This window comes from Piliocolobus tephrosceles, chromosome 9 (assembly GCF_002776525.5).
Source record: "Piliocolobus tephrosceles isolate RC106 chromosome 9, ASM277652v3, whole genome shotgun sequence".
NCBI lineage: Eukaryota > Metazoa > Chordata > Mammalia > Primates > Cercopithecidae > Piliocolobus > Piliocolobus tephrosceles.
The window spans coordinates 65,289,155-65,301,013 of record NC_045442.1 but is presented as its reverse complement, the minus strand read 5'-3'; the positions used below and the strand labels follow the sequence as shown (position 1 = coordinate 65,301,013).

Here is an 11,859-nt window from a genome sequence, read left to right as displayed (position 1 = left end):
GCCATTCTCCTGCCTCAGCCTCCGGAGTAGCTGGGATTACAGGCGCCCGCCACCTCGCCCGGCTAGTTTTTTGTATTTTTTAGTAGAGACGGGGTTTCACCATGTTAGCCAGGATGGTCTCGATCTCCTGACCTAGTGATCCGCCCGTCTCGGCCTCCCAAAGTGCTGGGATTACAGGCTTGAGGCACCGCGCCCGGCTCAAAGCTGCTTTTCAAGTCCACTCCTGAGTGGTACTATAGTGTAGCTGACATCCACTTTTGGCTTGCTCCCATATACCAGACCAATCCACGTGTGAACCAAGCTGGAGTTTATTCCTACCCTGGCAATTGGTCATTAGGAAGCCCTCATACAACCATAGATGTGAGTCCAGGAATAAATGTTGGTACATCAGTGGCAGTGACATGGGGGTCTGGTCAGTGACCACTGTGATTTTCTGTGAGAAGTCCAGCCAGTTCAGGTCTCTTTAGATGGTACTATGACAGAGAGTGGGAGAGTTAAAATAATCCTGGGAATAGGCTGTAAATGTATACTGTTGTCTGTTCCAAGAGAATGTAAACTCTTTCTGACCCTCTTTTTTTTTTTTTTTTCCTTTGGACAGGGTCTGGCTCTGTTGCCCAGGCTGGAGTGCAGTGGCACAATCTCAGGTCACTGCAACCTCTACCTCCCAGGCTCAAGCCACCCTCCCACCTCAGCTGCCTGAGTAGCTGGGACTATAGGCACATGCCACTACAACTGGCTAATTTTTGTATTTTTTGTAGAGACAGAGTTTCACCATGTTGCCTAGGTTGATCTTGAACTCTTGAGCTCAAGCCATCCATCCACCTCGGCCTCCCAATGCTAGGATTACAGGCATGAATCACTGTGCCTGGTCTATGATCCTCTTTTAAAAAATGGAGAGATGAGGTCTCACTATATTTCCCAGGCTGGTCTCGAACTCCTGGGCTCAAGTGATTCTCCCACCTCAGCCTTCTAAAGTGCTAGGAGTATAGGTATGAACCACTGTGCCTAGCCTTGTCCTCTTTTTTTGGTAGTGATATAAAAGAAAGCGTTTGTCAAATAAATGACTATTAGGTATCTAAAGCTATGTAACTCTGCTCTAGGAAAAGAGTTCCGCCTGGAGACACTGCTGCAATAGAGCTACTACAGATGTACCTCAACTTACAGTGGGGTTACATCCCAATAAACCCATCATAAATTGAACATATTTATTTATTTATTTATTTGTTTGTTTGTTTATTTATTTATTTTTGAGACTGAGTCTCACTCTGTCGCCGAGGCTGGAGTGCAATGGCACAATCTCAGCTCACTGCAACCTCCGCCTCCTGGGTTCAAGTGATTCTCCTGTCTCAGCCTCCAGAGTAGCTGGGATTACAGGTGTGCACCACCATGCCCAGCTAGTTTTTCTATTTTTAGTAGAGACAAGGTTTCATGTTGGCCAGGCTGGTCTCGAACTCCTGACCTCAGGTGATTCACCCGCCTTAGCCTCCCAAAGTGCCGGATTACAGGTGTGAGCCACCACACCCGGATGAAAATATCTTAAGTGAAAAACACATTAAATACACCTAACGTGGCCGGGCGCGGTGGCTCAAGCCTGTAATCCCAGCACTTTGGGAGGCCGAGACGGGCGGATCACGAGGTCAGGAGATCGAGACCATCCTGGCTAACACGGTGAAACCCCGTCTCTACTAAAAATACAAAAGATTAGCCGGGCGAGGTGGCCGGCGCCTGTGGTCCCAGCTACTCCGGAGGCTGAGGCAGGAGAATGGCGTGAACCCAGGAGGCGGAGGTTGCAGTGAGCTGAGATCCAGCCACTGCACTGTAGCCTGGGTGACAGAGCAAGACTCCGTCTCAAAAAAAAAAAAAAAAAAAAAAAAATACACCTAACGTATCAAATATCATAGTTTAGCCTAGCCTACTTTAAGTATGCTCAGAACTCTTACATTAACCTATACTTGTTGAAAATAATCTAATACAAAGCCTATTTTATAATAAAGAGTTTTAATGTCTCATGTAATGTATTTAATACTGAAAGCGAAAAACCATACTCGCTACTGCTGCCCAGCACCACCAGAGAGCATCACACTACATATCACCAACCTGGAAAATGTCAAAATTCAAAAATTGAAATTTAGTTTCTACTGAATATGTATCACTTTCACACTATCATAAAGTCAAAGAATAATGAAATCAAATCATTGTAAGTTGGGGACCCTCTGTACTCAGTTGAATTTGTAGTAGTCCACTGGCACTCTCCATTTGCTTTTTGTGAGACCCAGATTGGTGAATTAAATGGAGGTGCATCGGGGACTAGCATTTCTGCATTCTCTGTTTTTGGTTTTGTTTTGTTTTGTTTTTGTTTTTTTGAGACAGAGTCTCACTCTGTTGCCCAGGCTGGAGTGCAGTGGTTCAATCTTGGGTCACTGCAACCTCCGTCCCTCAGGTTCAAGCGATTCTCCTGCCTCAGCGTCCTGGCTGGGGTTACAGGACCGTGCCACAGCACCTGGCTAATTTTTGTATTTTTAGTAGAGACGGGGTTTCACCATCTTGACCAGGCTGGTCTTGAACTCCTGACCTCATAATCCACCTGCCTCGGCCTCCCAAAGTGCTGGGATTACAGGCATGAGCCACCATTCCTGGCCGCGTTCTTTGTTTTTAAAGGTGCTACTAATCACTGACATTCCCCTTAGGATGAAATACGGTTTTTGATTTATTGGTAGATGGTGGGAGGGGTGGCTTCAGAAGTTTTCACTTGGTCTTTTCCATCACAATAGCTTCTATCACACAGATCAAGAAACCAGTGTGGAGGTTGTACTAACTACCAAGTACGTCCATTCTAATGATACATTCAGATACTGGAGAAATGGCCACTGTGAGCCAGACCTGGGTGACGATTCTACTTTGTGCCCCCACTAAAAAGGAGGCCTGGTGATGTCTTGGGTGATGCTTTGGGTCTCTGTTTCAAAATCAGCTCAGATCCTGTGACTGTTCCTGAAATGTTTGAATATCCCACTTTTCCCTAATATATGGTACCTGAGAAAATGCCCATAGATCCCTTTGACTCAGCATTAGGGGAATCATCACTACATACACTTGCTGCAGTCTCACAGGGTTCATTTTCCAGAGGAACTAGTTTCTGTTTTAGCCAGTGGGCTCCAGGTCTGAAATCTGACTCAGGTAAGAAAACTGGTTAAAGCTATCGTGTTTTTGGCCGGGCGCGGTGGCTCAAGCCTGTAATCCCAGCACTTTGGGAGGCCGAGACGGGCGGATCATGAGGTCAGGAGATCGAGACCATCCTGGCTAACACGGTGAAACCCCGTCTCTACTAAAAATACAAAAAACTAGCCGGGCGAGGTGGCGGGCGCCTGTAGTCCCAGCTACTCCGGAGGCTGAGGCAGGAGAATGGCGTAAAACCCGAGAGGCGGAGCTTGCAGTGAGCTGAGATCCGGCCACTGCACTCCAGCCCAGGAGACACAGCAAGACTCCGTCTCAAAAAAAAAAAAAAAAAGCTATCGTGTTTTTTTTTGTTGTTTTTTGTTTTTTTTTGAGACAGAGTCTCACTCTGTTGCCCAGGCTGGAGTACAATGGCGTGATCTCGGCTCACTGCACCTCCACCTCCTGGGTTCAAGCGATTCTCCTGCCTCAGCCTCCTGAGTAGCTGCAATTACAGGCACGCACCACCACACCTGGCTAATTTTTGTATTTTTAGTAGACACAGGGTTTCACCATGTTGGTCAGGCTAGTCTCGAACTCCTAATCTTGTGATCCTCCCACCTCGGCCTCCCAAAGTGCTACAGGCATGAGCCACCATGCCCAGCCACCATAGTGCTTTTTTATTGAGGCAATTGCCCTATGCCTCCTGACCATCTTGATCTTTCTGGTTGAATAATGTGGTGGTTAATTTTAGGTGTCAACTTCACTGGATTAAGGGATACTTAGATAGCAGGTAAAGCATTATTTCTGAGTGTATTTGTGAAGTTATTTCCTCAGGAGAGTAGCGTGTGAGTTGGTAGACCAAGTGGGGAATATCCGCCACATCCCTGCATCCCTGGTCCAAGGCCTTTAGACTTGGACTGAGCTATGCTACCAGCTTCCTTGGTTCTCCAGCTTGCAGATGGCCTCCACCATCACATGAGCCAATTGTCCTAATAAATCTTTTCTTATATATCTACATATATGTCCTAGTGGTTCTGTCTCTCTGGCAAACCCTGCTTAATACAATAGATTGAGCAATACTTTTGCTGGCTGTGCAACTACATTGCCTCTAGAGATGCCACCTCCTATCTCAGTGCCCATCAGGCTCCCCTGGATACATCTCTGACCTTGTTGCTCATTAAGATAACTGCACCTCTTGGCTTCTTGGCTGGGTGCGGTGCTCACGCCTGTAATCCTAGCACTTTGGGAGTCCAAGGCGGGCAAATTGCCTGAGCTCAGGAGTTCGAGACCAGCCTGGGCAACACTGTGAAACCCTGTCTCTATTACAATACAAAAAAAAAAAAAAAAAAAAAAATTAGCCAGGTGTGGCAGCATGCGCCTGTAGTCCCAGCTACTCAGGAGGTTGAGGCAGGAGAATTGCTTGAACCCGTGAGGTGGAGGTTGCAGTGAGCTGAGATCGTGCCACTGCACTCCAGCCTGGGCAACAGGGTGAGACTCTATTTCCAAAAAAAAAAAAAAAAAAAGTAACTGTACCTCTTGGCTTCTGATGATTGAGTACTACCACCTGGCCTCTATTATTTTGGTACCGATTATTCCCACTGCTATTAATAGGTCCAGTTATGTAACAATATCTGCCCTGCCCTTCACAGGAGAGCCACTGCAGATGGCTCAGAGGTGCTGATTGCTCTCACCAGGCTATTCTTTATTGCGTTGGCCTTCCTGCAAAACAGTCATCTGGTGGGTTTGCAAGGCTTATATAGTCAGTTGATTCTATCATGCGCATTTCCTTAATCCTATTGACCCCTTTTTCCACTGCCGGGCATGACAATTCTAGTATTTCCACTTCACTTAAGCATGGGCTGTCACTTTCTCCAACTGTCTAAGAGCCATTTTAGCAGTCTCAACACCTTCTCCCAGGGTTCTTGCCCGGGCATTAAAACCCGTATCCCAGGAGGGTACACTCACATTGCCAAACACTCCCTTATCCAACTTTGTGTTCTATCGCCAGGATCAGTCCAGGATCAAGGACTTCTAGAGTTAAGTCTTATAGACACCCTCTCAGCTTTTAAGGTCCAGGTTAGCTACGTTCTACAGAACTTTCAGAGTATTTTACCTTTCCTCCTGAGCAAGCCCAACACTTCCCTGTTGGTTTATACTGACTTCACTTGGATATTTCTCTGCTGTCTAGGAAGGGAGGTGGGGACAGACTTGAAGGAGGGTGCGTGTCATCTTTAAGGGTAGAGACCTCCTGATTGTCTTCAACAGGAAAGCATTAGTTTTTTTGTTTTTGATTGTTGGTTTTTTCTGTTGTTTTTTTTTGGGGACAGAGTCTCACTCTGTCACCCAGGCTAGAGTGCAGTGGCGTGATCTCGGCTCATTGCAAATTCCACCTCCCAGGTTCAAGTGATTCTCATACCTCAGTCTCCCGAGTAGGATTACAGGTGCTTGCCACCACAACCAGCTAATTTTTGTATTTTTAGTAGAGACAGGGTTTCACTATGTTGGCCAGGCTGGTCTTGAACTCCTGACCTCAAGTGATCTGCCCGCCTCAGCCTCCCAAAGTGCTGGGATTACAAGCATGAGCCACCACACCTGGCCAGCATTAGTCCTTAAAGCATGGGACTCTTCTGTAGAATCAAAGGTTCAAAGGAATCTGAGGATTTAAAACCTGAATGTAGCCGGGCACGGTGGCTCAAGGCTGTAATCCCAGCACTTTGGGAGGCCGAGGCGGGTGGATCACGAGGTCAGGAGATCGAGACCATCCTGGCTAACCTAGTGAAACCCTGTCTCTACTAAAAATACAAAAAACTAGCCTGGCATGGTGGCGGGCGCCTATAGTCTCAGCTACTTGGAGGCTGAGGCGGGAGAATGGCATGAACCCGGGAGGCGGAGCTTGCTGTGAGCCAAGATCGCGCCACTGCACTCCAGCCTGGGCGACACAGCGAGACTCTGTCTCAAAAAAACAACAACAACAACAACAAAAATAATAATAAATAAATAAATAAATAAATAAAACCTGAATGTATCAGCCCGGATGTCTCCATCTCTCAGGGTCCCATTTTTCCCTGGTAAGGACTCTGAGCTTGCATAACACACTGGGCTAAGTTGACAATTTAATATTCTTGGAATTCTGCAATTTTTTTTTTTTTTTTTTTTTGAGATGGAGTCTCCCTCTGTCGCCCAGGCTGGATTGCAGTGACATGATCTTGGCTCACTGCAACCTCCCAGGTTTGAACTGCCCAGGTTCAAGCAATTCTCCTGCTTCAGCCTCCTGAGTAGCTGGCATTATAGATGCCTGCCACCATGCCCAGCTAATTTTTGTATTTTTAGTAGAGACAGTGTTTCGCCGTGTTGGCCAGGCTGATCTCAAACTCCTGACCTCAGGTGATCCACCCGCCTCAGCTCCCACAAAGCATTGGGATTGCAGGCGTGAGCCATTGCACCCAGCCATCTGCTATTCTCATAAGTCCTGGGCCTGGTCCTCAGCCTTTTGAGTCCTTCTGTTACAGAAGAGAGTTTCTTAATATGCTGCCAAGGAGGCACAATGATTTTCACATTTAGCCTTTAATTAATCATCCTTAGCCTTTCATTGTCTTTTTCAAAAGCACTAATTAAGTACAGCAATAGCCAACCAATACCATTGTCTTTATTATTACTACTTGCCAACATTTCTCAGACTCCTAGTATATCATACCCTGGTGTACTCCCTTCCACTGGTACACCATCTCGGTTCATCACCAGTGAAAATTTTAACAATTGCACTGCTATCTTGTGCCTGTGCTCATCTATGGCCAAGGATGGAGTCCTTATTGCCAGCCAGGCAGCAGGCAATCTAGCTCAAAAATCCCATCTCAGCATCTATTTCCTATCCCTCCTGGCACAACCTGTCACAAGTTGTGTTCTCCAAGAAGCAAATTCTGAGATGGAAACCAGCAGAAAATTTCTAAGGGAGCACTCTCAGGATAGACACCTATGAGCAGAATGGAAGGAAGTAAAACTGAGTAAAGAGAAATTGAGCTACAGAGTAGTCCCAGCAAAACCTGAGCTGAGCCTGTGGGGAGTTTTGAATCTGTATGACCCTTCTGAGTTCAGGCCTTGATATACCCACATCAGCCAGTCACTGGATGCAGGCTGCCCTGCAAACAGCATGACCTTGGGCAAGGTGGCTCTCGCCAGCAGAGATTAATTTGAGTAAGTATTCAGTTCTGAAGCTGGGATCTGGACAGTGTAGCACAGAATCCATGACAGCAATGCAAGGAGGCTTTTCAGAACTAAGGGGAACAGAGATGGGACTATCTTTCAGGTGAGGAAGTGCTTTGAGAGGTATAACCCTCTTGCTAAGGCATCATTGCTTTCTTCACCTGCTAGTTAGTATGATTTGATTCTGGTTACAAAACTTGTGTTTACTGTAGAATACGTTTAAAGTTGTTTTGTTGATAAGACTTCTAGAGAAACATCTGGCCAAAGATAACTATTTCCTGGGTTTAGAACAAGAGATCTGAGACAACTTAACCTTTGGTTATATTTCTGCTTTAATATATAGTAACATTTGAAAATACACAGATATCCAGGAAAAAAAGGTAAAGCAGTATGAGGTATTGAGAGCACAACTGTGCTTTAATTTGGGAGTTATTTGGGGTGTTATATAACAGCAATCGTACTTGTAGATAAACATGTCCACTAGCTCTGCAAACACATTCAAAGGTACTATAACATATAGTACACTCCACACTGTAAAATATGTCAAATACCCCCACTCTACAAATTAACTGTGCTTCATTATTTTTTTGTTTTGTTTTTATAAGAAAAGGGGCATATCTGTAATTCACAATCCAAGTCAGATTCTTAATTTAGGTATGAAATATTACCTGCCAATTTGCTTCTCAAACCGTTTTTAAAAAAATATATATTCTTTAAAGCCATTTTATGGCCATGGGAATCTAATTAATTTCATAATGATGTTGGCTGAATATGATACCAAAAAATGCAGGTATTTTCAAGAACAATAAGATAGATAACAGCATTAAAGCACAATCCTTTAAGAATTCATGAGAAAAAAAGGATGATAAAACTTAAGGTTCTTTTTCAGATGTTTAAAAATGTCTATAAGATCCTTTGTCCCAAGGTTGATCATTTAACCATGGTACACAAAACATGCTAAATACATTGCCTGGTGTCAAGGTGGGAAAATTCTCTTTTATATCATAAAATCCTCTTCTAATCCAAGTTGACCCAAGTCCTGGCTGTCTGAGGGCAGATTCCTGTCAAGAGACCTAAGGTTGTCATGGAAAGCATCATTTTCATCTACTGGTTGGTAATCCTGTTCCATTTCAGTTATGAAGCCACTCCCAGATCCTGATCCAGAGCCGGAGCCGGAACCTGATCCAGAATAGTCCTCAGAAAGCGGGAAGATACGATTCAAGTCCTGGATTCTTGTCTTTCTGAAGTATGAAAGAAAAATGGGAAGTTTGATATGTGGGAAAGATAATTTTAACAGTTTTTTTTAAGATAAGGAGATAAATAGAGCGATCTAGTTGCTTAAATTAAGAGATTTAAAAGCTTCCAAATTATTCAATGTTTTAAAACCAACAAAAAAACAGGTCAAATGTTCCTATGTGTTTGCCTATGCTTATTGCACTGATCAACTCCACATCTACCTATTGCAGATAAACAGTGTTAATTTTGTTATCACTAGCACATACATTCTGTATTTGAAATTTACTTAAGAAATCATTTTTATTTTTATTTTTTTAATTTTTATTTTTGGAGACAGAGTCTCACTCTGTTGCCCAGGCTGGAGTGCAGTGGTGCCATCTCGGCTCACTGCAACCTCCGCCTCCCGGGTTCAAGTGATTCTCCTGCCTCAGCCTCCCAAGTAGCTGGGACTACAGGTGTGCGCCACCACACCCAGCTAATTTTTGTATTTTTAGTAGAGATGGGTTTCACCATATTGGCCAGGCTGGTCTTAAACTCCTAACCTTGTGAACCACCCACCTGAGCCTCCCAAAGTCCTGGGATTACAGGCGTGAGCCACTGCACCTGGCCCAAGAAATCATTTTTAAATGAAGACCTCTTGGCCGGGTGTGGTGGCTCATGTCTGTAATCCAAGCACTTTGGGAGGCCAAGGTGGGTGATCAATTGAGGTCAGGAGCTTGAAACCAACCTGACTAACATGGTGAAACCCCATCTGTACTGAAAATACAAAAATTAGTCAGGCGTGGTGGCACACACTTGTAATCCCAGCTACTCAGAAGGCTGTGGTGACAAAATCGCTTGAACCAGGGAGGCAGAGGTTGCAGTGAGCCAAGATCGTGCCATTGCACTCCAGCCTGGGCAACAGAGCAAGACTGTCTCAAAAAAAGACCTCTTTCTCTCTAAAGGAAGGACAAACTGCCAGGTGCGGTGGCTCACGCCTGTAATCCTAGCACTTTGGGAGACTGAGGCAGGTGGATCACCTGAGGTCAGGGTTTTGAGACCAGCTTGGCCAACATGGTGAAACCCCGTTTCTACTAAAAATACAAAAATTAACCGGGCATGGTGGTGCATGCCTGTAATCCCAGCTACTTAAGAGGCTGAAGCCGGAGAATCGCTTGAACCTGGGAGGCGGAGGTTGCAGTGAGCCGAGATCGTGCCACTGCACTCCAGCCTGGGCTACGAGAGCAAAACTCCGTACCCTCCACCAAAAAAAAAAAAAAAAAAAACAAAGGACAAACAACTAACAGCTAAGTCAGCCCAGACAAATGACATTTTTTCCTAAATTAAAATTTCCATAAAAGTTCTAATAATTTACAGTGCTTCAACAAAGCTCACTTTTGAGAAATTCTTTGTAAGAAGCTAAGCTTTATATATATACCAGCATATAAACATTCAATTTCCTATCAAAAAATGACCCTGTCTCCAACTTGCATTCATTCAGCTGAAGAGTGCTGAAAGGTAAGGCTGCCTTCTGGGTTGACTGTGATGATTAGAAATTCAAAGAGCACAAAATGGTCTGAGCAATGACGACAGCCCTCGGTGACAGAACAGGGCAACGAAGCATCAGAGACAAAAGCTGAGTGTCACAGCTTACAAGTCATTTCCTCCATGAAAACAATAAACCACCAGCGTATAACCAATTAGAGTTTTAATTCATGTACACATTCAATAAATATTTGTTGAACATCTGGTCCTTGTTTTGAGGGCCTGGGATAGAACAGAGGCAGACCAATGAAGCTCCTGCTCAAGAAGTTTTTATTTTAGTGGCGAAGACAGACAATAAAAAGTGAATAAATGAATCAGGAAAATCGTAGGTGGTACAGATAAATGAAATTGACTAATGAAATAGGGAGTGACCAGGTGGCTACTTTAGCGTGGGGTGTCAGACTTGGAAACACAGATGTGGTAGTTAAACCCTTGGAACCGATGGAGGTCATCGAGAGAAAACATGTAGATAGAGAAGGGGGACCAGGCCAGAGCCAGGGTCATACCAACATGTTAAATATTGAGCAGAGGAAAAAGCACAACCAGAGAAGTATGAAGAAACAGGATAAGGCAGGGCATGGAAGCCCCAAGAAAAAAGCATTTCAAGGGAGGGGTCAACCATTTTCTTTTTTTTTTTTTTTTTGAGACGGAGTCTCGCTCTCTCTCCCTGGCTGGAGTGCAGTGGCGCGATCTCAGCTCACTGCAGCCTCACCCTCCTGGACTCAAGCCATCCTCCCACCTCAGCTTCCTTTGTAGCTGGGACCACAGCTGAGTCACCATGCCTGGCTAATTTTTCTATTTTTTGTAGATAGGATCTCACTATGTTGCCCAGGCAGGCTTGTCTTGAACTCCTGAGCTCAAGTGATCCTCCTGCCTTGGCCTCCCAAAGTGCTGGGATTACTTGCACGGCACAGTCAGCCATTTTTGAAGGCAATTAAGGGTCAAGTAAGCTGAAAACAGAGAAGTAATCAGTGACTTTGTCAACCAGGATGGAGTGTAGGAACAGAAGTCTAGCTGCAGAGGGGGTGAGGAAAGGAGGGGGCAGGCATGGGTGGCCCTTTCAGGAGATGTTATTGTGAAGAGGAGCAGAGAAGGGCAACTGCTGGAGAGGACGCAGAGTCAAAGGAGAGATGTTGCCTAAACATGGGAGATACTAAAGTACTGAGATACTGATGGGAAGAAGACGCTGGGTTCAGAGAGATAACTGCAGAATGGAAGTCCTGGAGAAGATGCATGGGAAAAGGATACTGGCCATAAAAATAGGTGGCCTTGGAAGCTGCAACAGCCAGGGTCCAATCAGGAAACTTCTCCAGATATTTAACACAGAGGGAATTCCTCATACAGGTGATGGAGGAGAAGTGAAGCCAAATGGGGGATAGCGAGGTAACCCAGAGATTAGCAATAGCAAGAAAATATTTCCCTCGGCCGGGCGCAGTGGCTCATGCCTGTAATCCCAGCACTTGGGGAGACTGAGGCAGGCAGATCAATTGAGGTCAGAAGTTCAAGACCAGGCTGGTCAACATGGCAAAATCCCATCTCTATCAAAAATACAAAAATTAGCTGGGCATGGTGGCACACCTGTAATCCCAGCTACTCAGGAGGCTGAGGCAGGTGAATTGCTTGAACCCAGGAGGCAGAGGTGGCAGTGAGCCAAGATCGCACCACTGCACTCCAGCCTGGGTAACAAGAGTGAGACTATGAAAAAAAGAAAGAAAGAAGGAAGGAAGGAAGGAAGGAAGGAAGGAA

General features: G+C 45.1%; 1 protein-coding gene across 2 annotated transcripts in view; it reads right to left on the bottom strand.

Moving 5' to 3' along the window:
* Positions 1-7,667: 7,667 nt before the first annotated feature.
* Positions 7,668-11,859, bottom strand: part of SRGN (serglycin) — a 17,632-nt gene continuing 13,440 nt past the window's right edge. For both annotated transcript variants that reach the window (XM_023205053.3, XM_023205054.2), the window contains one exon: positions 7,668-8,594. In XM_023205053.3, coding sequence (XP_023060821.1) covers positions 8,351-8,594 — 244 coding nt within the window. In that variant the 3' untranslated portion in view covers positions 7,668-8,350. The remainder of the gene's footprint in view (positions 8,595-11,859) is intronic.